Source organism: Bos indicus, chromosome 5 (assembly GCF_029378745.1).
Source record: "Bos indicus isolate NIAB-ARS_2022 breed Sahiwal x Tharparkar chromosome 5, NIAB-ARS_B.indTharparkar_mat_pri_1.0, whole genome shotgun sequence".
In the NCBI taxonomy this organism is placed as follows: domain Eukaryota; kingdom Metazoa; phylum Chordata; class Mammalia; order Artiodactyla; family Bovidae; genus Bos; species Bos indicus.
Genome location: NC_091764.1, coordinates 56,611,048 through 56,636,463, shown reverse-complemented (window position 1 = coordinate 56,636,463; position 25,416 = coordinate 56,611,048). Strand labels below are relative to the sequence as shown.

The following is a 25,416-nucleotide window of genomic DNA, read 5'->3' as shown; positions in this document are numbered from 1 at the left end:
TTAAAAACAAAAAGTATTTATTTATTTATTTGGCTGTGTCAGGTCTTAGTTGCAGCATGCAGGATCTTCGTTGCATTGTGTGAGGTCTTTCAGTGGGAACATGGACCTGTAGATGTGTCGTGTGGCCTTCAGTAGCTGTGGCCCTCAGGCTTAGTTGCTCCACAGCATGTGGGATCTTAGTTCCCCAACCAGGGATTGAACCCACATACCCTGCATTGCAAGGCAGATTCTTAACCACTGGAACACCAGGGAAATCTGAAGTCAATGCTTTTTTAAGGTATGTAATATTAAAACATACTGTTCAATGGCGTAAAATCCCCCAAAGTCTCTGTAACCTAATTTTTATAATCAGGAAGGTGAACTAAGATGACTGGGAGATACCTCCCACTTCAATTTGCACTCAGTCAAGAAATCTATATGACTTTTAAAAATGCCCTCTCCACTGAGTCCATAGTCAGACCATCATGAGAAGAGAGGACACACAGAGAGCAAGGGTCTCTGGAAGCACTGGGACATCAGGGGAATTCCTGCCCTGATCACAGTAGGTGCTCAGTAAGCATTAGCAAAGACATAAGACCGGGCTCCAGAAGTAACTCCCACTCACCTCCATTGGAGGGTGGGGGAAAGGGATCTGGGCTGGGGGACCTGGCAGGTGGCAAAGGATAGAGGGTAGTGACTCTATAGGAGGGGACAGAGGGAAGACGGCAGGGAGGTTTCTGATGAGGGAGATGCTACATGTCCCCAGGGAAGGGTCCGGGCCCTGCCTCTCCCTTACAGACCTCTCCTTGTTTGTCCATCCTTGTATTAATCCTGGGATCCCAGGTCACACGATAATCTCCAGAAAGACACATTAGCCCCTCACTTCTGCAGACAAAGGGATGACCTCACTTGCTTCTTTAAATCCTCCTCAGGTGTTCCCACTCACCCCTACACCTCCATGAGGTCTCCTAACTCTTCCTCTCAGAGACACACACCCACTGCTGTCCAAGGCCTTGTTCAAAATCACTGGGCCTAGGTAAATGTCTAAATTTTTATTTTAGGGGAATATAATCAATGGAAATTTAAGATTTCAAGACAAAACAAGAATTGGTTTCTGTGTTCTCTGTCAGGATCTCCACTGATGACACCACTTTCCAGCCAAGATTGGCTGAGTTAGCACCTAGGCTGATGTGTCAGGCTGGTGGTCACCCCTCACACACATCCCTGATTACAAGTATCTTTAGGGAAGAAGGGCTTTTATCTCCCATGTGCATTGCAGTGGGAGGGGGACACTGGCCAGGGCCAAGGCACACCTGGAAGAGGCGGACAGGGGCAGAAGATGCAGGGGTCTGGACCCTCCTGGCTGCTCAACCCTCCCCTTAAGTATGGATTCCTCAGGGTTGCAGGAGGGCCATAAGGCTCAGAGCCTTGAGAGGCTGATGAAGGAACAGGACACAGATAAGAGCTACTGATCTCAGTTTCTCACTACAAAACATGTTTCTTCCTTCTATCCTCGAGTCCTAAGTAATGTCCCAAAAGGAGACTGGGGAGGAGATGGGAGTGAGGTGGAAAGGTGTCCTGGTGACATGAAAACTCCACTCTCCACTATATTTCCCTCCCCCGATGCATCCTCTCCCCATTCTGTACGCAACTACCCCCTACAACGCACCCCAGTCTTGGGTTACAGGGCCTTCGCAGGCCTGGGGTTTCTCCAGTACACCATGAGATCCACCAGGAAGCTGGGCAGGTAGCTCATGGGAAGGTAGATGAACTTGGCATCCCAGCCAGGTGAGTATCGGGTGCGGGGGTGGCAGGCAGTCAGGGCGTGCTCCATGCAGTTGGTCACCAAGGACAGATCCTGGCAGCTGGTTGTCTCCAACAAGTCGACTGATTTCATGACTGTCCAGAATGAGAAAGAATCCAGACATATTTCCACCTCTGTCCATTCTGACTTAGGGATCAACTTATGGATCAATGTTCTTAAGAATCCCTAGGCCACCTAACTTGAATCAACCTACATTCTCAAATGAGTGCCCCATTCTTACACCAGGAGCAATGGTTCCACATGAAGTAACCTCTAATTCTTTTCCTGAGAATATCAGGACTACATAAACTGCAGGTGTCTACAAACAATAAATCCGAGGACGTGAAAATCAGCTGTTCTAATGCCAGCTTGCCATGACTACACAGGGTCTTCCCTCTCTGGCTTCAGTTTCCTCCCAAAATAAAAAGGGGTTCAGGGAGACAGTGGTCCCCATGTCTACCAAGCCTGGAGACTTTCCCTAGATCACCAGGTGATTACATGGAACCCTGGGGACAGAACCCATGTCCCCACTGTGTGGGTGACTCAGAGCCTGGAGGATGGACACGATACTGAAGGAAGTGCTAATGACTGACCCAGGCTTCCAGACAAGGGTTTACCTCTCCCAAGGTCCCTTTACTTCCCAAGGTCCACAGATCACTCACGGTTAGCCATGAACTTCTCTCCATAGAGTTCCTTGATCTCTGGGCTGGCCTGATTCCATGATGCCTGGAAGCCCTGAGAAAGTGCCTTAGGGCTGGTCACAGCGGTCTTAAAATAACCAGGCTCGATCATAACCACCTTCACCCCAAAGTAGGAGAGCTCCCTCCTGCAAGGCAAACAGGCAGAGGGACAAGGACTTCAGAGGTCTTCCAACATAAACACAAAAACACACCAAAAATTGTAAGATGACAAGAAAGACTGCAGTGGGATAAGCAGAAAACTCTGGGAGGTTGTGAAGTACAGAAAGCCAAAGGAGAAATCTAATGATGCTGTTATTCTGAATAGAGTTTGAATATTTTTCCTAATATTTTGTACACATGTGCCTACACCTCTAAATCCTACCAGCTGTGTTCCAAGGTACCGCTTAAGTACCATCTCTTCATATTTCCCTCACATCCAATTGATCAGCAAATTTTCTGTATTTTATCTGCTCTATACTCCTCAATTTCCTCTCTTCCTCTCCTAACAGATCTACTTCCTGGCCATCTATCAGCTGGATTGTTCTAACTATCCCCTAAATATCATCTCTTTACCTGAGTACACCCTTCCCCCACATTGGAGCTATCTTCAGCCCAGCATAAGTTAGGGTTTCTACTGCTGATATGATTAATTGGTTCCCTTGATTAATTGCTTCCATAAGGTTACACTGCTTACAAGGTTGCCCCTACCTAATATTATAGCAGCAATATATGTGGAACATGCTGTAGCCAATTATATCAGTGACAATTCTGCCTCACTTTCAGACTGTGGGACATCATCCAGGCAAAGTAAGTTCATGCCAACTCTACAGTCATGGAGCCCATCCTGATATCACGAACTTAGGAAGGAGCTTCCCAAGGAATGCCTGGTAAAGTAAGACAGGCAATTACAGAAAAAAGAGCTCTAGTCAATGATGAAAGGAATACTGTGAAAGGCTCTCCCAGAAGCACAGAAGCAGGAGGACCAAGGTGGGCAGTCTGTCCCAGGCCATTACCTGAGGGAGTCTGAGAAGGCCTCCACGCCATACTTGGACATGCAATAGCCTCCACCAAGGAGGGCCACCCGGCCCATGATGCTGGAAACATTGACCACACGGCCCCTTGCCTTCCGCACCAGGGGCAGCACACTCAGGGTCACATCAATCACCCCCAACAGGTTCACGTCCAGAATCTTCATGAAGTCCTGTTTGGTCAGCCACTCATTGGGTGCAGTGGGCGTGGAGATGCCAGCATTATTCACCAGACCCCAGAGCCCTGGGAACAGTGAAGGCAAGAGAGCAACACTGTGCCGAGTCTAGCAATGTGGACCCTGTCATGGTGCCAAGTCACCTTCCGACCTGGGAGGACTTTAGGAGAGAGGCCGCAGTGGGAGTGAATAGAGCAGAGACTACCATGCTCCTGGGGGTTTGGGGAGACCAGACCCAGTGAAGAGTGGGAGGACAGAAGGCCAGCCTCCCTCCTGACTCAGTCTTCACACCCCACCCAGTGCCTGGTGACAAGGAACCGGGTGACAAGGAACCACAGTTTATGAATGCAGGTATTGAGCTTCAGGAGATCTAGTGTGCCTATGGTCTGGAATTTGAGAATGAAATTTTGAATGTTCACAATCCATATTGCTTTTGCAGACATAAATATTCCTCTGACTTTTCAGATTTTCTGACAGAGTGCTCAATAGCTAGTATGAAGGAAAAAGAGGAAAACAGAGAGAAATAATGAGGAATGGAGGGAAAGAGAGGAAGGAAGGAGAAAACAGATAAAAGACAAAAATAAAAAGATGAATGAAGGTTAAAGGCAGATTGGTTGAGGAAAAGAGATCTGAAGTCCCAGGTTTGGGGGAACTGGTTGAGAGGTGTGGTATTGACCTGTAGGGCCTGGCTTTGAAGCACCTGCATCAATATTGGGTCATATTCATACAAAAATTTGGGAATTCAGTGGGTAGGTTTTCAGGAGAAGCCATGTTTCTCCAAATTGGAATTACATGTTTTCCCAGAAATCTCTACCCTCTCCCTCCCACAAGAGGCCACTCTGGCCCCAGTTCCCTCAGATCACAGGTTGCCCAGCTTCATAGAAACCTGTCTGTGAGACACAAAGACATATCAAGAACTTAAAGACTTATCAACTAACAGAACTCAGGGCAGAACAGAAGGGTTCAGGGCAGTTGGGAACAGGATGTCAGAATGAACACACAGAATTAGTCCCTCCACTGCTCAGCACTAAGCCTGCCCTTGTAGAAATGGATATTCCTCATTATTTGACCAAAGATCAAATTAATAGCCATGATTAGAGCTTAGGGAATTGGGTAGAAAGAAGTTTACCCAGACATCATTTATGCTCAATGCAATGAATAAAATATGGGAACCAATTACATTCATACCATGAGGTAATTTTCATGAAGTAGAGCTATTCTAAAGAATATACTATTCTCAATCATTATTTATTAATTTTTGAACACATTTTTGTTACCTGTAAAATTGTTCACTTTCTTTCACTGGAAAATTAGGAAAGAGACTATGTCCAAATTGTAATATCATGTATGTCAAAATGTTATCAGCACTTATCTGTGGGTGGTAGGATTTAGGGTGATTTGGTTCTCATCCACATACTTTCCCCACTGTCCACCGTGTCATGTTTTAAATCTGTATTTAGATAAATTAAAGTTCTTTCCTTCTCCCATAAAACACAGGTACAACTATAGTACCACAAAGAGACACATCACACGTGGAGAACAACAAACAGAAAAAAGAGAATGTGACCCCACTGTAGTTTTCAGACCTTCCTTAGACAACTCCTGAGAGTTCAGTGTCAGCACCGAAAATGAGTGACATTAAACCTCTAGCAGCCTGGCTATGGGTCACCAGCAAGACCGTGTTCAGGTGCTGAGAACACAGCCCAGCTCCAGCCCTGCTCCCAGCCACCCATGCAGCCTTCCAGCCAGAGTTCCCCCTCTCCACCCCTCCTCCAGAAATTCCACCCTGATTACCTTGCTCACACAACAGTAAGAAAGCCAGACTTTCGCTGAGAGAGGAGGGGACACCAGACAGGTAGTCTGCAAGGACACAGTGTCATCAGGGAAATCTCTCCCCCAAACTACAGAAGCTAGGTCAGGAGGTGGGGTATGGGGTGGCAGAGGTTTGGCTAGTCAGCTGGGTGAGGTGAAGAAGACAGGTGGGACTTCAAGTCACAGAAACAGCTTGGAATGTTCCCCAGGGAGCTGCCAACCAGTGTCCCCTCACACAGAGAGAAGAAATAAACAAACAAGAAATCTGGGTGTTACCTCTGTCCCCCACACGCTCTTTCACCCACTCGGTGGCCGCAGCAACGCTGTCTGTCTTGGTGACATCCAGGATCACCGTCTGCAGCCTGTCTGATGTCTGGTTCCTCAGTTGCTCAGCCCCCTTCTCTGTCAGACATGCAGCCAGGACCCTCAAGCCTCTCAGGTCCAGCTGCCTGGCCAGCAGGTTCCCGAAGCCCGAGTCACAGCCTGTGATGAAGACGAACTTGTCCCGGAGGTGGCTCACCACCTGCCTCTCCCGGTACCAGCGTAGGAGGTAGTACAGGCCCACGAGGACCACCAGGTACAGCCACATGGCCTTTTATGGGACAGACACACACAGCCTGGGGTGAAATAGAGTCTGGCTAGTGATCAGGTAGGAGAAATTAAGAACACACAGGATTATTGTTGGCAAGCCAGGGTCCAAGCTCTCTCGCTTGGAATTCTCAAGATTGTCCTGCTCACCTTCTTCAGTGAGTATGACTGACTCTAAACCCAATACGTGCTCTTTGGTACACTTAACCCAATTCTAATAGATGTCAATGCATTTACGACACAGTCTCTTAGGGATGACAATAGGTTCCCAACCACCTCTGTCCTGTCCTCTCACTCCTCCCTGTTTGCCTCTGCCCGCCTCTCTCCCCTCCATCCCCACCCCATACATTGGACCCGCAATGGCACGGTTCCATGGCTCACGACTATCTTCTTCCTTTTGTCCCTTTCAAGTCTGGGACCTGAGTCTCCCAGATCTAAAGAATATTCTTCAGGGGGAATATACTTAGATTCACAAAACACATGGCTTCAAAACCCAGTTCGTCTGCCAACTAGCTGTGCGGCTTAGACTCTGACCTGGTTTCCTCCTCTGGCTCAGCTCACAGAATTCCCTCCTAAAAGACTAAATACCCTCAGCTTCTCTAGGATTAGAAGGAGAAGGCAAAAGAGAATAAGATCTCACCTGGTTTCCTGGACCAGAAAGTGTTCAGAAGAACAGTGGGGCTGTCTGAGGCACTACGAGGAAACAGGAAGGGGATGAGGGGACACAGGTAATGGTGAGATTTCTCCCAGACACTGGGATGGGTCTTGGAAGGACTCACACAAAGTTGCTCTAACAGTTGTTCCCCTTTTACTCTGTGCAGATGCTCTGCCTACAGACCTGTGTGCCCAGCTCCATTGGCCTCTCCCTTCTGTGCTCAGCCCCTGCCCATCCCAGCACCACATCCAGAATCCTGACCAATCAGACACTGAGAAGAGACTGATTTGAACTGTGGCAAACATTAACTGGAGTTCTAACTCTGGCAAGCAGGGAGATCTATAAATCACAATGATGGAAAGGAATAATTGCAGTTTGTGTTAGGGTAACAGTGGAGAGGAGGAGGAAGCTGACCCCTCAGGAGACTAAAGAAAGGACCTGAGACTGGACCTCAGAACAGCTGTGCATGGAGGAGTTCACGGGGAGGTGGAGGATACCATCCAGTAACAGGGGTGGACCACCAGGATCATGGGGCTGGAAAGAAGGACAGGGACAGAAGGAGCCAGGGTCAATGCCCTGGACATCTCCTCACCGTCCACATTTATCACACCTATAACTCCAAGTGAGGAAAGAAAACGGACGCTGGGATGAAGGAGAGGCTTCCCCAAGGACACAGAGGCTCAGATGCTCCTGGAATCCACCTCAGCAGCCAACAAACAGAGAGGAGATGACAGATTAGCCTTTACTGGTCATTTCCACCTGCAGGGAGCTGACTGTCATCCTGAAAGGGGTTGTCCCTCAGATGGGAGTCAGCAGCAGTAATGGAAAAGACAGTCCTGCAGAAACCAGCCTGTGTGTGCTTCCCGGGTCACCAGCAGGACCCTCCTACAGGGCTCCCCAAAGGGTGAGACAGAAGAAGGCCAGGATGTAGGATGGTGCCCCGGAAACTGTCAGGAAGCTGGGAGGACATGCAAGTCTTATACAAACACTAACCCTGCTAAGGGAGAAGGTTGTGGTTTCTTTATTGAAAGAAATGAGATTTTTTTTTTCTCAATAACCACGAATCCCACCACCATAACTTCCCAAGGGGCCATTCAACAGACACAATCCAGCCTTCACCCCATTTGCTTCTTTTTTGTGAATCTGAGTGTAATGTGATGACTCCCTGGGGTCTCAGAAGCTTCAGACAACATTCTGGGTGGGAACAGCCACAGGAAAGTCAAGAGAGAGGAAAGAAGGAGTCTGGGTGACACTCACTCACCTGAGAGCTGCAAGGGGCAGAACAAGAAATCTCCAAGATGTGAACCCTGCTGGGAGACTCACTGACATAAATCTCTGCAGGAAGTCCTACAAGGGACAGCTGCCCTTTGTACTAAGGCAGCACATGTCTGAGCTTCCTGTTAATTGGATAGATGAGGCTCGCCCCCTGCTGACGCCCTGCAGGGTGTCATGAGATGCACTTGTCAAGAGTCAGGGCCACAAACAATTCTCCATCCACCCAGGAAGGGTCCTGTGAAGAAGGGAAGGCATCTGTAACAACGGGAGGTGGTAGGACTGGAGTGAGAGTTAATTGTGCAATTTATTTCCAGCTCCACATGGATGCAGTCCCACTACCTGGAGACATAACACTGCCTTCCAGTGCTGAATTTCCGCAGTTGAGGATTGGGAATGGGGAGTTACTGACCACATTCAACTCACAGTGGGCCAGGATGGCCTAAGGAAAAAGTGACCACAGCTTCCTATGGCATTATTGTGGATGTTCATAGCATGGGTTCCTGCCCCTGCACATATCCATTAGACCAGACCCGCTTCCCTCCCCAAGGAAGGCGGCCAGGAAAGAGGAGAAACAGGGCTCTGCCCCGAGGGTCCAGGCTGAGGATGTGCACTGGTGTTCATTGCACTTCCTTTTAATGCACCTGCTGTTCTGCCTTGTCTGAACTGGGGCCCTTGAGTCACAGTCCACTCTGTCCACCATGACATCCATCTCATTGCAGCCATTGCCCGCCCTCCCCGGCCCCTGTGTAGGCTCAGCAAGGAGGGTCATGAGGTTTAACATCTCAAGCTCTCTACAAGCTGAAGAGGATTCCTGAGGGTTAGTCCCAAGGTCCTGAACACATGCCTTCAAGTTATAAAGCGAATCAATGATTATTTAATTTCAGTTGGTCTGATATGTCTGGCATTCTGTGTGTTGTGTATGTGTGTGTGTAAATAACAATATGAAAACTGGAGTCTTCAGATCAAGCATGAAGTTCTAGGCCTGCATCTGAGTAAGGGACATGGAGTGACGTGAGGGCCTGACACCACAGCCTTGAAGGACTCAGAGACTCTTGAGAATCTCCTGATCATGCTGACTCTTCAGAATTCCCCTGTCTGACACCAAGCACTCAGAACTCAGACACTTCAAACCTATCCTCTCTCTGCTATCCTCCCCTAGTAATGCCCTGGCCATCTCTCCTCTAGGAACATCACCCTGCCTGTGGACACAACTCCTACACATTTAGAAGCGACCTCTCACTGAAGCCCCAGAGTCTCTTGCCCACAGCTGTGATGCAGTAGCTCCCTTGATTAGTTACTTCATGGGAATCCCTGCCCCCACCATCACCACAGGGCTCCTGGAACCTGTATGTAGCAGTTAAGTACACGGAAGGACTGCACACTCAAATCATTTCAGTTCCAATTCTGCCTCCAAAACTGTGTGACTGTGGGCCCTCATGCAGGCAGGATTATGTTCAATCGAACTCCTTAGTCCTAGACCCAACTGGACACCAAATAGATAAAAAGTTTCTTCCCAGTGAAAGACCTACACAGAGCAAGAGAGAGAGACTTGGAAGGAACAGTTTCCAGAGAGAGGAAACCCCTGAAGAACAGTGCCCTGCAAGCACAGAAGCAGGAGGACAGAGAGGACATCTATTCAGGCCATTACCTGAGGGAGTCTGAGAAGGTCTCCACACTGTACTTGGACATGAAGTAGCTTCCAAGGTTCACCCATCCCATGACACTGGAGACATTGACCACATGGCCCCCTCACCTTCCACACCAGGGGCAGCAGACTCAGGATCACCTCCATCACCCCCTAATAGGTTTACATACAGAATCTTCATGAAGTATCAGCCACCCATTCGGTGGGGTGGATGTGGAGTTGCCGGCATTACTCACCAGACCCCAGAGTCCTGGGAAGATTGAGGGTGAGAGGGCAACAGTGTGCTGGGCCCAGGAAACAGAACCCAGCTGTGATGCCAAATTCCTTCCAACTCAGGGAGGACTTAGGACAGAGGTTGCAGGGGGAATGGCTGGAACAGAGACCACCATGATCCAGCTGGTTTGGGGAGCATTAGACCCTGGACCCTGTGAGCAGTGGGAGGACAGAAGGTGTGCCTCCCTCTTGACTCAGTTTTCACAGCACAGCCCACTGCCTGGTGACAAGAAACTAGCACCCCAGGGTTGATGAAAGCAAGGATGGACAAAATGAAATAAGATGGATCCATAGTCAGGAAGTCAGTGTGAGAAACTTCATAGTCCCCATTGTCTTCCTGGACATTATAAACATCCCATTACATATTCAGATTCTCAAACAGCTTCAGGATGATGGCCCTGGGCTTGAAATACTCTGATCAACACTAAACTACATTCCTGAAGGAATCTGAGGAATTCCTTCAAGGGGTAGTGTTTCAGAGGGAGGCAGACATGCCTGTATTAACCACCATCACCCAAACTGGAATTTACACTTTGCACTAGGAAAGTCCACCCTCCCTCCAACCATAGGAAGCCAGTCAGTCCCCAGTTCCCTCCCTCAAGTGCTGATCAGTCCCCTCCATTCACAGGTTGCCCAGCTTCATGGAAACCTGTCTAGGAGAAACAAAGATGAATACCAAGAATTTAAAGATGTACCAAATAACAGAACTCAGGGCAGAAGAGCAGGGTCAGGGCAGTTAGGTACAGGGTGTCAGAATTATTAACACACATAATTAGTCCCTCCGATGCTCAGCAACAAGTCTGCCCTTGTAGGAATGTTCATCTTCCAGCCATATTTGACCAAATATCAATTTAATATACATGACTAGAGAGTAAGGAATTGGATAGAAAGAAGTTTTCCAAGACATTATTTATGTTGAATACAGTGAATAAAATGTGGGAAGCTATTATATTCACACCATGAGTATTTTTTACTAAGTAGTGCTGTTCTAAAGAATACAATATTTTCCATTTATAGAAGAGCTAATGCCTATCCTTCTAAAACTCTTTCAAAAAACTGCAGAGGAAGGAACACTTCCAAACTCCTTCTATGAGGCCACCATCACCCTGACACCAAAACCAGACAAAGATAACAACAATAAAATAGAAAACTACAGGCCAATTAATATCAATGATGAACATAGATGCAAAAATCGTCAACAAAATTTTAGCTAACAGAATTCAGCAACACATCAAAAAGCTCATACACCATGATCAAGTTGGGTTTATTCCAGGGATACAAGAATTCTTCAATATATGCAAATCAATCAATGTGATACACTATATTCACAAATTGAAAGATAATGTTGTAGCCACTAGTTCCAGGAAACAAACTCACTCAGAAGGACAATGCAGATAGTGGAGTGCAGTTTATTACACCGGCGGGCCCAAGGCAAAGTCTCCTCTTAGCCAAGGACCCTGATTAGTTTTTGTAAAAACCTTATATACCCTAAGGGTACATGCTCAAACCCACCTCCCCAAATTCTCTGAAACTAGTCTGAACAAAGGAAAAGGAAGATACAATCAAAGTTAACCCTTGATTCGTATGCCTTAAGCCTAGGTAGTTAACAGTGGACAATTATCAATAGGCCTGTGGTCATACCCCAATAAGCATAATAGAATTTATGGTTCTATCCTGTTACACAGATAATTAGAGTATTCTTTTAGGCGACGGAGAGTCTAGGTATGAGCCCTGGGACTCTTCCATGCGGGGTGGGGGGGTGTCTGGTTTTCCAGCTGGTATGTTGTTTCCATAGATACTGGGCATATAGCTCAAAGTCCACAGTCTGGCCCAAGATGGAGTCCTGCTTTCAAGATGGAGCCTGTTCTGTCTCTTTCCTCCTTCATTCCCCACTCCTGATGCTCTTAACTCATAGTATGAGCATCACTCATAGGGATATATTGCACCCTGGCTCTCTGACTGCCAATTTGGGAGAACGACACCAACCTTTGGGTTACAAAGTTCATAATACCTTGTAAAATGCAGGGTCCACAAAGCATTTCTATCAAGGCAACTGTAACAATGGTAAATATAGTTTCCTGCCAATTACCCTTCACCCAAGATAGGACTGAAGCCCAGAAAGGAATGTTTTCATTTGACATTTCTTTTAGCTGGTTTTTCACGTCATCTAAAGCAGCTGATACATTGCCAGATAAGTCAGGAATATATACACAACATTCAACTTTAATTATAGCACATGTCCCTCCTTGAGCAGCTGTGAGCATGTCCAAAGCCATTCTATTTTGAATTACTGCTTTTCTCATTTGGATTTGTTCTTCATTTAAGGCTTGGATGGCTTTAGCACCATCTAGGAGGGCCTGTTTTCTGAAACTAGTCAAGGCCTCTACTTTATTTTAGTTATTTATTTTTTAATGTTAATTGGAGGCTAATAACTTTACAATATTGTGATGCTTTTTGCCATACATTGACATGAATCAACCATGGGTGTACATGTGTTCCCCATCCAGACCCTCTCTCCCACATCCCTCCCCATCCCATCTCAGGGTCATCCCAGCGCACCAGCCCTGAGCACCCTGCCTCATGCATCAAACCTGGACTGGCGATCTATTTCACATATGATAATATACATGTTTCAATGCTATTCTCTCAAATCATCCCACCCTCGCCTTCTCCCACAGAGTCCAACAGTCTGTTCTTTACATCTGTATTTCTTCTGCTGTCTTGCATATAGGGTTATCGTTACCATCTTTCTAAATTCCATATATATGCTTTAATAAACTGTATTGCTGTTTTTCTTTCTGACTTACTTCACTCTGTATAATAGGCTCCAGTTTCATCCACCTCATTAGAACTGATTCAAATGCATTCTTTTTAATGGCTGAGTAATATTCCATTGTGTATATGTACCACAGCTTTCTTATCCATTCATTTGCTGATGGACATCTAGGTTGCTTCCGTGTCCTGGCTATTGTAAACAGTGCTGTGATGAACATTGGGGTGCATGTGTCTCTTTCAATTCTGGTTTCCTTGGTGTGTATGCCCAGCAGTGGGATTTGCTGGGTTGTATGGCAGTTTTATTTCCAGCTTTTTAAGGAATCTCCACACTGTTCTCCATAGTAGCTGTACTAGTTTGCATTCCCACCAACAGTGTAAGAGGGTTCCTTTTTCTCCACACCCTCTCCAGCATTTATTGTTTTTAGACTTTTTGATAGCAGCCATTCTGACCAGTGTGAGATGGTACCTCATTGTTGTTTTGATTTGCATTTCTCTGATAATGAGTGATGTTGAGCATCTTTTCATGTGTTTGTTAGCCATCTGTATGTTTTCTTTGGAGAAATGTCTGTTTAGTTCTTTGGCCCATTTTTTGATTGGGTCATTTATTTTTCTGGAATTGAGCTGCAGGAGCTGCTTGTATATTTTTGAGATTAATCCTTTGTCAGTTGCTTCATTTGCTATTATTTTCTCCCATTCTGAAGGCTGTTTTTTCACCTTGCTTATAGTTTCCTTCGTTGTGCAAAAGCTTTGAAGTTTAATTAGGTCTCATTTGTTTAGTTTTGCTTTTATTTCCATTACTCTGGGAGGTGGATCATAGAAGATCCTGCTGTGATTTATGTCAGAGTGTTTTGCCTATGTTTTCCTCTAGGAGTTTTATAGTTTCTGGTCGTACGTTTAAATCTTTAATCCATTTTGAGTTTATTTTTGTGTATGGTGTTAGAAAGTGTTCTAGTTTCATTCTTTTACAGTTGACCAGTTTTCCCATAAACACTTGTTAAAGAGATTGTCTTTTCTCCATTGTATATTCTTGCCTCCTTTGTCAAAGATAAGGTGTCCATAGGTGCATGGATTTATCTCTGGGCTTTCTATTTTGTTCCATTGGGACGACAGAGGATGAGATGGTTGGATGGCATCACCGACTCAATGGACATGAGTTTGGGTAGACTCTGGGAGTTGGCGATGGACAGGGAGGGTTGGCGTGCTGCGGTTCATGGGGTTGAAAAGAGTCGGACACGACTGAGCAACTGAACTGAACTGAACTGAACTGATCTATGTTTCTGTCTTTGTGCCAGTACCATACTGTCTTGATGACTGTTGCTATGTAGTATAGCCTGAAGTCAGGCAGGTTTATTCCTCCAGTTCCATTCTTCTTTCTCAAGATTGCTTTGGCTATTCGAGGTTTTTTGTAATTTCATACAAATTGTGAAATTATTTGTTCTAATTCTCTGAAAAATACCCTTGGTAGCTTGGTAGGGATTGCATTGAATCTATAGATTGCTTTGGGTAGTATACTCATTTTCACTATATTGATTCTTCCGATCCATGAACATGATATATTTCTCCATCTATTTGTGTCATCTTTGATTTCTTTCATCAGTGTTTTATAGTTTTCTATATTTAGGTCTTTTGTTTCTTTAGATAGATTTATTCCTAAGTATTTTATTCTTTTCTTTGCAATGGTGAATAGAATTGTTTCCTTAATTTCTCTTTCTGTTTTCTCATTGTTAGTATATAGGACTGCAAGGGATTTCTTGTTAATTTTATATCTTGTTAATTTTAATTTTATATCTTGTTAATTTTATATCCTGCAACTTTACTGTATTCATTAATTAGCTCTAAGTAATTTTCTGGTGGAGTCTTTAGGGTTTTCTATGTAGAGAATAATGTCATCTGCAAACAGTGAGAGTTTAACTTCTTTTCCAATCTGGATTCCTTTTATTTCTTTTTCTGCTCTGATTGCTGTGGCCAAAACTTCCAAAACTATGTTGAATAGTAGTAGTGAGAGTGTGCACCCTTGTCTTGATCCTGACTTTAGGGGAAATGCTTTCAATTTTTCACCATTGAGGATAATGTTTGCTATGGGTTTGTCATATATGGCTTTTATTACGATGAGGTATGTTCCTTCTATGTCTGCTTTCTGGAAGGTTTTTATCATAAATGGATGTTGAATTTTGTCAAAGGCTTTCTCTGTATTTATTGAGATAATCATATGGTTTTTATCTTTCTGTTTGTTAATGTGGTGTATTACATTGATTGATTTGCAGATATTGAAGAATCCTTGCATCCCTAGGATAAAGCCCACTTGGTCATAATGTATGATCTTTTCAATATGTTGTTGGATTCTGATTGATAGAATTTTGTTAAGGATTTTTGCATCTATATTCATCAGTGATATTGGCCTGTAGGTTTTGTGTGTGTGTGTGTGGCATCTTTGTCAGGTTTTGGTATTAGGGTGCTGGTGGCCTCATAGAATGAGTTTGGAAGTTTACCTTCCTCTGCAATTTTCTGGAAGAGTTTGTGTAGGATAGGTGTTAGCTCTTCTCTAAATTTTTGGTAGAATTCAGCTGTGAAGCCGTCTGGTCCTGGGCTTTTGTTTGTTGGAAGATTTCTGATTATGGTTTCAATTTCTGTGCATGTGACGGGTCTGTTAAGATTTTCTATTTATTCCTGGTTCAGTTTTGGAAAGTTATACTTTTCTAAGAATTTGTCCTTTTCTTCCAAGTTGTCCATTTTATTGGCATATAATTGCTGATAGTAGTCTCTTATGATCCTTTGTATTTCTGTGTTGTCTGTTGTGATTTATCCATTTTCATTTCTAATTTTGTTGATTTGACTCTTCTCCCTTTGTTTCTTGATGAGTCTGGCTAATGGTTTGTCTATTTTATTTATCTTCTCAAAGAACCAGCTTTTAGCTTTGTTGATTTTTGCTATGGTCTGTTTTGTTTCTTTTGCATTTATTTCTGCCCTAATTTTTGTGTTTTCTTTCCTTCTACTAACCCTGGGATTCTTCATTTCTTCCTTTTGTAGTTACTTTAGGTGTAGAGTTAGGTTATTTATTTGATTTCTCTCTTGTTTCTTGAGGTAGGCTTGTATTGCTATGAACTTTCTCCTTAGCACTCTTTTATTGAATCCCATAGGTTTTGGGTTGTTGTGTTTTCATTTTCATTCATTTCTATGCATATTTTGATTTCTTTTTTTATTTCTTCTGTGATTTGCTGGTTATTCAGAAGTGTGTTGTTTAGCTTTCATATGTTTGTATTTTTCTCCCTGTAGTTGACATCTAATCTTACCGCATTGTGATCAGAAAAGATGCTTGAGATGATTTCGATTTTTTTGAATTTACCAAGGCTAGATTTATGGCCCAGGATGTAATCTATCCTGGAGAAGGTTCTGTGTCCACTTGAGAAAAAGGTGAAATTCATTGTTTTGGAGTGAAATGTCCTATAGATATCAGTTAGATCTAATTGGTCCATTGTATCATTTAAAGTTTGTGTTTCCTTGCTAATTTTCTGTTTAGTTGATCTATACATAATTGTGAGTGGAGTATTAAAGCCTCCCACTATTATTGTGTTACTGTTAATTTCCCCTTTCATATTTGTTAGCATTTGCCTTACATATTTGGAGAAGGCGATGGCACCCCACTCCAGTACTCTTGCCTGGAAAATCCCACGGATGGAGGAGCCTGGTAGGCTGCAGTCCATTGGGTCGTGAAGAGTCAGACACGACTGAGCGACTTTGTTTTCACTTTTCACTTTCATGCATTGGAGAAGGAAATGGCAACCCACTCCAGTGTTCTTGCCTGGAGAATCCCAGGACGGAGGAGCCTGGTGGGCTGCCGTCTATTGGGTTGCACAGAGTCAGACACAACTGAAGCGACTTAGCAGCAGCAGCAGCCTTACATACTGTGGTGCTCCTATGTTGGGTGCATATATATTTATAATTGTTATATCTTCTTGGATTGATCCTTTGATCATTGTTTAGTGTCCTTCTTTGTCTCTTTTCACGGCCTATATTTCAAAGCCTCTTTTATCTGATATGAGCTTTGCTACTCCTGCTTTCTTTTGGTCTCCATTTGCATGAAATATCTTTTTCCAGTCCTTCGCTTTCAGTCTGTATGTGTCACTAGGTTTGAGGTGGATCTCTTGTAGACAGCATATATAGGGGTCTTTTTTTTTTTTTTTTTTTAATCTATTCAGCCAGTCTTTGTCTTTTGGTTGGGGCATTCAACCCATTTACATTTAAGGTAATTATTGATAAGTATGATCCCATTGCCATTTACTTTATTGTTTTGGGTTCACGTTTATAATCCTTTTCTATGTTTCCTGTCTAGAGAAGATCCTTTAGCATTTGTTGTAGAGCTGGTTTGGTGGTGCTAATTTCTCTGAGCTTTTGCTTGTCTGTAAAGCTTTTGATTTCTCCTTCATATTTGAATGAGATCCTTGCTTGGTACAGTAATCTGGGATGTAGGTTTTTCTCTTTCATCACTTTAAATATGTCCTTCCATTCCCTTCTGGCTTGAAGAGTTTCTATTGAACTATCAGCTGTTATCCTTATGGGGATCCCCTTGTGGGTTAATTGTTGTTTTTCCCTTGCTGCTTTTAGTATTTGTTCTTTGTGTTTGATCTTTGTTAATTTGATTAATATGTGTCTTGGGGTGTTTCACCTTGGGTTTATCCTGTTTGGGACTCTCTGGGTTTCTTGGACTTGGGTGGCTATTTTCTTTCCCATTTTAGGGACGTTTTCAACTATTATCTCCTCAAGAATTTTCTCATGGCCTTTCTTTTTGTCTTCTTCTTCTGGGACTCCTATGATTCGAATGTGGGGGCATTTGACATTGTCCCAGAGGTCTCTGAGATTGTCCTCATTTCTTTTAATTCTTTTTTCTTTTTTCCTCTCTGTTTCATTTATTTACACCATTCTATCTTCTACCTCACTTATCCTATCTTCTGCCTCAGTTATTCTACTGTTGGTTCCTCCCGAGTGCTTTTGATCTCAGCTATTGTATTATTCCTTATTGATTGACTCTTTCTTATTTCTTCTAGGTCCTTGTTAAACTTTTCTTGCATCTTCTCAATCCTTGTCTCCAGACTATTTATCTGTAACTCCATTTTGTTTTCAAAATTTTGGATCATTTTTACTATCATTATTCTTTATTCTTTTTCAGTTAGATGCCCTATCTCCTCCTCTTTTGTTTGGTTTGGTTTGGTGGGCTTTTATCATGTTTATTTACCTGCTGAATATTTCTCTGCCTTTTCATCTTGTTTAGGTTGCTGTGTTTGGGGTGGCCTTTCTGTATGCTGGAAGTTTGTGGTTCCTCTTTGTTGTGGAGGTTCCTCCCTTTGGGTGGGGTTGGATGAGTGGCTTGTCAAGGTTTCCTGGTTAGGGAAGTTTTGGTCGGTGTTCTGGTGGGTGGAGCTGGATCTCTTCTCTCTGGAGTGCAATGAAGTGTCCAGCAGTGAGTTTTAAGGTGTCTATGGGTTTGGTGTGACTTTTGGCCGCCTGTATTTTTGTGCTCAGGGTTATGTTCCTGCTTTGTTGGAGAATTAGTTTGGTATGCCTTGGTTTGAAACTTGTTGGCTCTTGGGTGGAGCTTGTTTCAGTGTAGGTATGAAGGCTTTTGGATGAGCTTTTGTCGTAATGGTCCAGGGAATTAGGAGATTTCTGGTGATCTCAATTTTTGGCTTTAGACCTCCTGCCTCTGGCTTTCAGTCCTATTCTTGTAGTATCCTCAAGACTTCTCCATCCACACAGCACTGATGACAAAACATCTAGGTTAATGGTGAAAAGATTCTCCACAGTGAGGGACACCCAGAGAGGTTCTTGGAGTTACATGAAGACAAGAAGAGGGAGGTGGGAGACAGAGGTGACCAGGAGGAGAAGAGGGGGAATCAAAAGGGGAGAGTGCAGTCTAGCCAGTAATCAATTTCCTTTTTGCTCTCCACAGTCTGGAACACTCAGAGAGGTCCACAGAGTTCCATAGACAAGAGAAAAGGGAGGAAGGAGATAGAGGTAACGAGGAGGAGAGGAGGGGGAGACAAAAGGAGAGAGGCCAATCTGGCCTGTGATCAGTTCCCTAAGTTTTCTCCACAGCCTGAAATACCCAAAGAGATTCACAAAGTAGGGAAGAGAAGGGGGAGGGAGGAAATAGAGGTGACCTGGGGGAGAAAAAAAAAGTCAAAAGTTGAGAGAGCAATCAAGCCAGTAATCACACTCCTAAGTAAAAATGGGTACTGAAGATTGAATTCTTAAAGGTACAAAATTGATAAAAAATACCAAAAAGCAAAGATTAAAAATCTAGAGTAGAGCTTAGACTCTCAAAAATACAATATTAAAAAAACAAAACAAAATTGAAAAAAGCATACAAAAAATATGAAACTTGCTTTAAAAATAGGATATTTTCCCCCCAAGGTAATAGGTTTTAAAAATGAAAATTAAAGGATTAATAAAGAACTTAAAAATAAAAAAATTAAAAAGAAATTAAAAATGAGAATAGTAAAATATATCTAGTAATTTCTCTGGAGGCGTTGAAGGCAGTGAACGGTCAGTTCAGTTTCAAATAGCTCCTTGTTCCACCTTATACATCTTCTCAAGGTCTATAGGTCCCTTCCAATGTAGTCAGTGTTAGCCACAGGGTTTCTGGCACAATAAGCATGGGCTGCTGCAACCGGCTCACTGAGCGCGGCTAAGAGGATAGCTACCCCACGTCCGAGGTCGGGGCAGCAGCTGAGAGTGCCAGGCTGCGACGGCGCAGGAAGGGCTGAGAGAGCTACCCAAGTCCGAGGTCAGGGGCGGCAGCCAAGAGGAGCCACCCCACGCCTGATGCCAGGGGCGGTGGCCGGGAGGACCAGCCCCACATCCAAAGAGTGGTGGCTGTGTGGGCGCAGGAGGGCCTAGAGGAGCTATCCCACGTTGAAGGTCAGGAAGGGCAGCGGTGAGGAGATACCCCTCGTCCAAAGTAAGGAGCAGCGGGGGCACTTTGCTGGAGCAGCCGTGAAGAGATACCCCACGCCCACGGTAAGAGAAACCCAAGTAAGACAGTAGGTGTTGCCAGAAGGCATCAGAGGGCAGACACATTGAAACCATACTCACAGAAAACTAGTCAATCTAATCACACTGGGACCACAATCTTGTCTAACTCAATGAAACTAAGCCATGCCCGTGGGGCAACCCAAGACGGGCAGGTCATGGTGAGAGATATGACAGAATGTGGTCCACTGGAGAAGGGAATGGCAAACCACTTCAGTATTCTTGCCTTGAGAACCCCATGAACAGTATGAAAAGGCAAAATGATAGGATACTGAAAGAGGAACTCCCCAGGTCAGTAGGTGCCCAATATGCTACTGGAGATCAGTGGAGAAATAGCTCCAGAAAGAGTGAAGGGATGGAGCCAAAGCAAAAACAATACCCAGCTGTGGATGTGACTGGTGATAGAAGCAAGGTCCGATGCTGTAAAGAGCAATATTGCATAGGAACCTGAAATGTCAGGTCCATGAATCAAGGCAAATTGGAAGTGGTCAAACAAGAGATGGCAAGAGTGAATGTCGACATTCTAGGAATCAGCGAACTAAAATGGACTGGAATGGGTGAATTTAACTCAGATGACCATTATATCTACTACTGCGGACAGGAATCCCTCAGAAGAAATGGAGTAGCCATCACGGTCAAAAAAGAGTCTGAAATGCAGTACTTGGATGCAAACTCAAAAGCGACAGAATGATCTCTGTTCGTTTCCAAGGCAAACCATTCAATATCACAGTAATCCAAGTCTATGCCCCAACCAGTAATGCTGAAGAAGCTGAAGTTGAACGGTTCTATGAAGACCTACAAGAGCTTTTAGAACTAACACCCAAAAAAAGATGTCCTTTTCATTATAGGGGACTGGAATGCAAAAGTAGGAAGTCAAGAAACACCTGGAGTAACAGGCAAATTTGGCCTTGGAATATGGAATGAAGGAAGGCAAAGACTAATAGAGTTTTGCCAAGAAAATGCACTGGTCATAGCAAACACCCTCTTCCAACAACACAAGAGATGACTACACATCGACATCACCAGATGGTCAACACCGAAATCAGATTGATTATATTCTTTGCAGCCAAAGATGGAGAAGTTCTACACAGTCAACAAAAACGAGACCAGGAGCTGACTGTGGCTCACATCATGAACTCCTTATTGCCAAATTCAGACTTAAATTGAAGAAAGTAGGGAAAACCACTAGACCGTTCAGGTATGACCTAAATCAAATCCCTTATGATTATACACTGGAAGTGACAAATAGATTTAAGGGCCTAGATCTGATAGATAGAGTGCCTGATGAACTATGGACGGAGGCTCGTGACATTGTACAGTAGACAGGGATCAAGACCATCCCATGGAAAAGAAATGCAAAAAAGCAAAATGGCTGTCTGGGGAGGCCTTACAAATAGCTGTGAAAAGAAGAGAAGCGAAAAGCAAAGGAGAAAAGGAAAGATATAAACATCTGAATGCAGAGTTCCAAAGAATAGCAAGAAGAAATAAGAAAGCCTTCCTCAGCGATCAATGCAAAGAAATAGAGGAAAACAAAAGAATGGGAAAGACTAGAGATCTCTTCAAGAAAATTAGAGATACCAAGGGAACATTTCATGCAAAGATGGGCTCGATAAAGGACAGAAATGGTATGGACCTAACAGAAGCAGAAGATATTAAGAAGAGGTGGCAAGAATACACAGAAGAACTGTACAAAAAAGATCTTCATGACCAAGATAATCACGATGGTGTGATCACTCATCTAGAGCCAGACATCCTGGAATGTGAAGTCAAGTGGGCCTTAGAAAGCATCACTACGAACAAAGCTAGTGGAGGTGATGGAATTCCAGTTGAGCTATTTCAAATCCTGAAAGATGATGCTGTGAAAGTGCTGCACTCAATATGCCAGCAAATTTGGAAAACTCAGCAGTGGCCACAGGACTGGAAAAGGTCAGTTTTCATTCCAATCCTAAAGAAAGGCAATGCCAAAGAATGCTCCAACTACCGCACAATTGCACTCATCTCACACGCTAGTAAAATAATGCTCAAAATTCTCCAAGCCAGGCTTCAGCAATACGTGAACCGTGAACTTCCTGATGTTCAAGCTGGTTTTAGAAAAGGCAGAGGAACCAGAAATCAAATTGCCAACATCTGCTGGATCACAGGAAAAACAAGAGAGTTCCAGAAAAACATCTATTTCTGCTTTATTGACTATGCCAAAGCCTTTGACTGTGTGGATCACAATAAACTGTGAAAAATTCTGAAAGAGAATAGAATATTAGACCACCTGACTTGCCACTTGAGAAACCTATATGAAGGTCAGGAAGCAACAGTTAGAACTGGACATGGAACAACAGACTGGTTCCAAATAGGGAAAGGAGTACGTCAAGGCTGTATATTGTCACCCTGCTTATTTAACTTATATGCAGAGTACATCATGAGAAACGCTGGGCTGGAAGAAGCACAAGCTGGAATCAAGATTGCTGGGAGAAATATCAATAACCTCAGATATGCAGATGACACCACCCTTATGGCAGAAAATGAAGAGGAACTCAAAAGCCTCTTGATGAAAGTGAAAGTGGAGAGTGAAACAGTTGACTTAAAGCTCAACGTTCAGAAAACGAAGATCATGGCATCCGGTCCCATCACTTCATGGAAAATAGATGGGGAAACAGTGAATACAGTGTCAGACTTTATTTTTCTGGGCTCCAAAATCACTGCAGATGGTGACTGTAGCCATGAAATTAAAAGACGCTTACTCCTTGGAAGGAAAGTTATGACCAACCTAGATAGCATATTCAAAAGCAGAGACATTACTTTGCCAACAAAGGTCCGTCTAGTCAAGGCTATGGTTTTTCTAGTGGTCATGTATGGATGTGAGAGTTGGACTGTGAAGAAGGCTGAGTGCCGAAGAATTGATGCTTTTGAACTGTGGTGTTGGAGAAGACTTTTGAGAGTCCCTTGGACTGCAAGGAGATCCAGCCAGTCCATTCTGAAGGAGAGCAGCCCTGGGATTTCTTTGGAAGGAATGATGCTAAAGCTGAAACTCCAGTACTTTGGCCACCTCATGCAAAGAGTTGACTCATTGGAAAAGACTCTGATGCTGGGAGGGATTGGGGGCAGGAGGAGAAGGGGACGACAGAGGATGAGATGGCTGGATGGCATCTCTGACTCGATGGGCGTGAGTCTGAGTAAACTCCGGGAGTTGGTGATGGACAGGGCGGCCTGGCTCGCTGCGTTTCCTGGGGTCGCAAAGAGTCGGTTACGACTGAGCGACTGAACCGAACTGAACTGAATCTGTTGCACCTGTCACTTCCCGAGCCGTTCCCTCTTCTTTGTTTATTTTGGCGTCCTCTGTTTGCAAGTCTTTAGTATCTAACTTCCACCCTGACACAAGGGGGCGAAGATGGTCATTTATTTAGGCTCACTTGTTCAATATTGCTGCGGGGAGGGAGGAACACTGCATAGAAATATCACTGGCATGTGTGGGGAGTGCTTGCAGTGTCTGGGTCACACTGGGCTTGCCCCCACTCACGGTGTGTGTGCTTTCCCGTTCTACACTGCTTAGGCTTTGGGTTGTTCTGCCGGGAACTGTCTGAGGCAGGCCCTGGGTTGTGGGCATTTCCCAGATCTACGCAGCTCAGGTTCTGGTTCTCAGGCACTCCACAAAGGCACAGACTCAGTTGGGCCCACGTTTTGTGCCCTTCCGAGGTCCGAGCAGCTCAGGTGACCAGGTGTTTGGCGAGCCCACACTCCCCAGGTGTGGTGCTCCCCATCCCAGCCGCTCGGTTTCCTGGGTGTGCAGCTGCATCTCAGGTGTGCCTTGTGTCTCTTCTAGGGAGCTGATCTCTGGCCGCGACCCTCCTGATGGATGTTAACCATCCAGGATCCCAGGAAAACTTGGTTAGCGACTGAGAGCCTGCTGGCAGTTTGGTAGGGATGCCATCTCTGGGGCCGAGTTTGCCCCCTTTCCTTCCTGCTCTGGATGGCGCCTGCCTGCCTCCCTGCCTCTGGTGGGGGATGGGCTGGTCTGCAGCCAGCTACCTCTCCTTTGGCATTTGCTCAGTCCTTTGTTCTGTGGTTGGGCTGGCAGTGCCTTAGGTTAGAGCTTTTCGCAGGAAAGTTCTCTATCTCTTTCCTCTCCCCGCCCCTCTGGCTATCCCACAGTTTGGGTTGCTGTCTCATGTTAGCTCCCTCAGATTGCCCTCAGGGCATTCAGGCCCCATCCTTACCCTAAGCAGTGCAGCCCACACCTGACTGTTCAGCCCCCGCTTGCTGGTGGCAGAGGCGAGCGTCTGGGCTACTTCTCCACTAGGACTGTAGTTGGACCCATAATCTGTGGGTTTTATTTATTTATTTTTTCCTCCCGGTTATGTTGCCCTTTGGAGATTCCAAAACTCCCCAGAGACCCGCTGATGAGACGGTCTCCTGGTGTTTGGAAACTTTTCTTTTAAGATTCCCTCCCCGGGATGGTTCTCCATCCCTAACTCTTTTGTCTCTCTTTTTATCTTTTATCTTTTGTCTTACTTCCTTTCAAAGACAATGGGATGCCTTTCTGGGTGCCTGGTGTCCTCCGCCAGCATTCAGAAATTGTTTTGTGGTATTTGCTCAGCGTTCAAATGATCTTTTGATGAATTTGTTGGGGAGAAAGTGGTCTCCCCGTCCTATTTCTCCGCCATCTTAGGGCCATCTCTCAAGGCCTCTACTTTAATCATTATATCTGTTGTCCTTATAGAAGGTACGAATAAGGCAGCAATATACCAACCATACAAGAGTTGACTCATTGGAAAACACTCTTATGCTGGGAGGGATTGGGGGCTGGAGGAGAAGGGGACGACAGAGGATGAGATGCTGGATGGCCTCACCGACTTGACGGACATGAGTTTGAGTGAACTCCGGGAGTTGGTGATGGACAGGGAGGCCTGGCGTGCTGCAATTCATGGGGTTGCAAAGAGTCAGACACGACTGAGCAACTGAACTGAACTGACCTGAAGTGATACCATACCATACTATTGAAACACAGACTTGTCCACCTAGCATGTAAATAAGGTAGATTTACCAGGGCTTGTTGTAGGTTCCCTTGGTATCTCTAATTTTCTTGAAGAGATCTCTAGTCTTTCCCATTCTTTTGTTTTCCTCTATTTCTTTGCATTGATCGCTGAGGAAGGCTTTCTTATCTCTTCTTGCTATTCTTTGGAACTCTGCATTCAGATGCTTATATCTTTCCTCTTCTCCCTTGCTTTTCACTTCACTTCTTTTCACAGCTATTTGTAAGGCCTCCCCAGACAGCCATTTTGCTTTTTTGCATTTCTTTTCCATGGGATGGTCTTGATCCCTGTCTACTGTACAATGTCACGAGCCTCCGTCCATAGTTCATCAGGCACTCTATCTATCAGATCTAGGCCCTTAAATCTATTTCTCACTTCCAGTGTATAATCATAAGGGATTTGATTTAGGTCATACCTGAACGGTCTAGTGGTTTTCCCTACTTTCTTCAATTTAAGTCTGAATTTGGCAATAAGGAGTTCATGATGTGAGCCACAGTCAGCTCCTGGTCTTGTTTTTGTTGACTGTATGGGGCTTCTCCATCTTTGGCTGCAAAGAATATAATCAATCTGATTTCGGTGTTGACCATCTGGTGATGTCCATGTGTAGAGTCTTCTCTTGCGTTGTTGGAAGAGGGTGTTTGCTATGACCAGTGCATTTTCTTGTCACTGAACAACA

General features: G+C 44.6%; 1 protein-coding gene and 1 pseudogene across 9 annotated transcripts; both read right to left on the bottom strand.

Moving 5' to 3' along the window:
• Positions 1 to 8,002, bottom strand: LOC109559341 (retinol dehydrogenase 16-like). 9 transcript variants are annotated; one of them, XM_070789449.1, is made up of 7 exons: positions 7,984 to 8,002; positions 6,708 to 6,760; positions 5,756 to 6,096; positions 5,462 to 5,527; positions 3,477 to 3,735; positions 2,446 to 2,609; positions 1 to 1,878 (listed from the first exon to the last, which is right to left on the bottom strand). In XM_070789449.1, the coding sequence occupies exons 3-7, from the start codon at positions 6,066 to 6,068 to the stop codon at positions 1,661 to 1,663; spliced, it is 1,020 nt and encodes a 339-aa protein (XP_070645550.1). In that variant the 5' UTR covers positions 6,069 to 6,096; positions 6,708 to 6,760; positions 7,984 to 8,002; the 3' UTR covers positions 1 to 1,660. The 9 variants fall into 9 exon arrangements, with proteins under 9 accessions (XP_070645550.1, XP_070645552.1, XP_070645546.1 ...); XM_070789451.1 differs by having other exon boundaries at positions 5,756 to 6,071; positions 7,984 to 7,999; XM_070789445.1 differs by lacking the exon at positions 7,984 to 8,002 and adding an exon at positions 6,906 to 6,994 and having other exon boundaries at positions 5,756 to 5,962.
• The window catches only part of LOC109558414 (retinol dehydrogenase 16-like), a 32,385-nt pseudogene continuing 14,167 nt past the window's right edge, over positions 7,199 to 25,416 (bottom strand).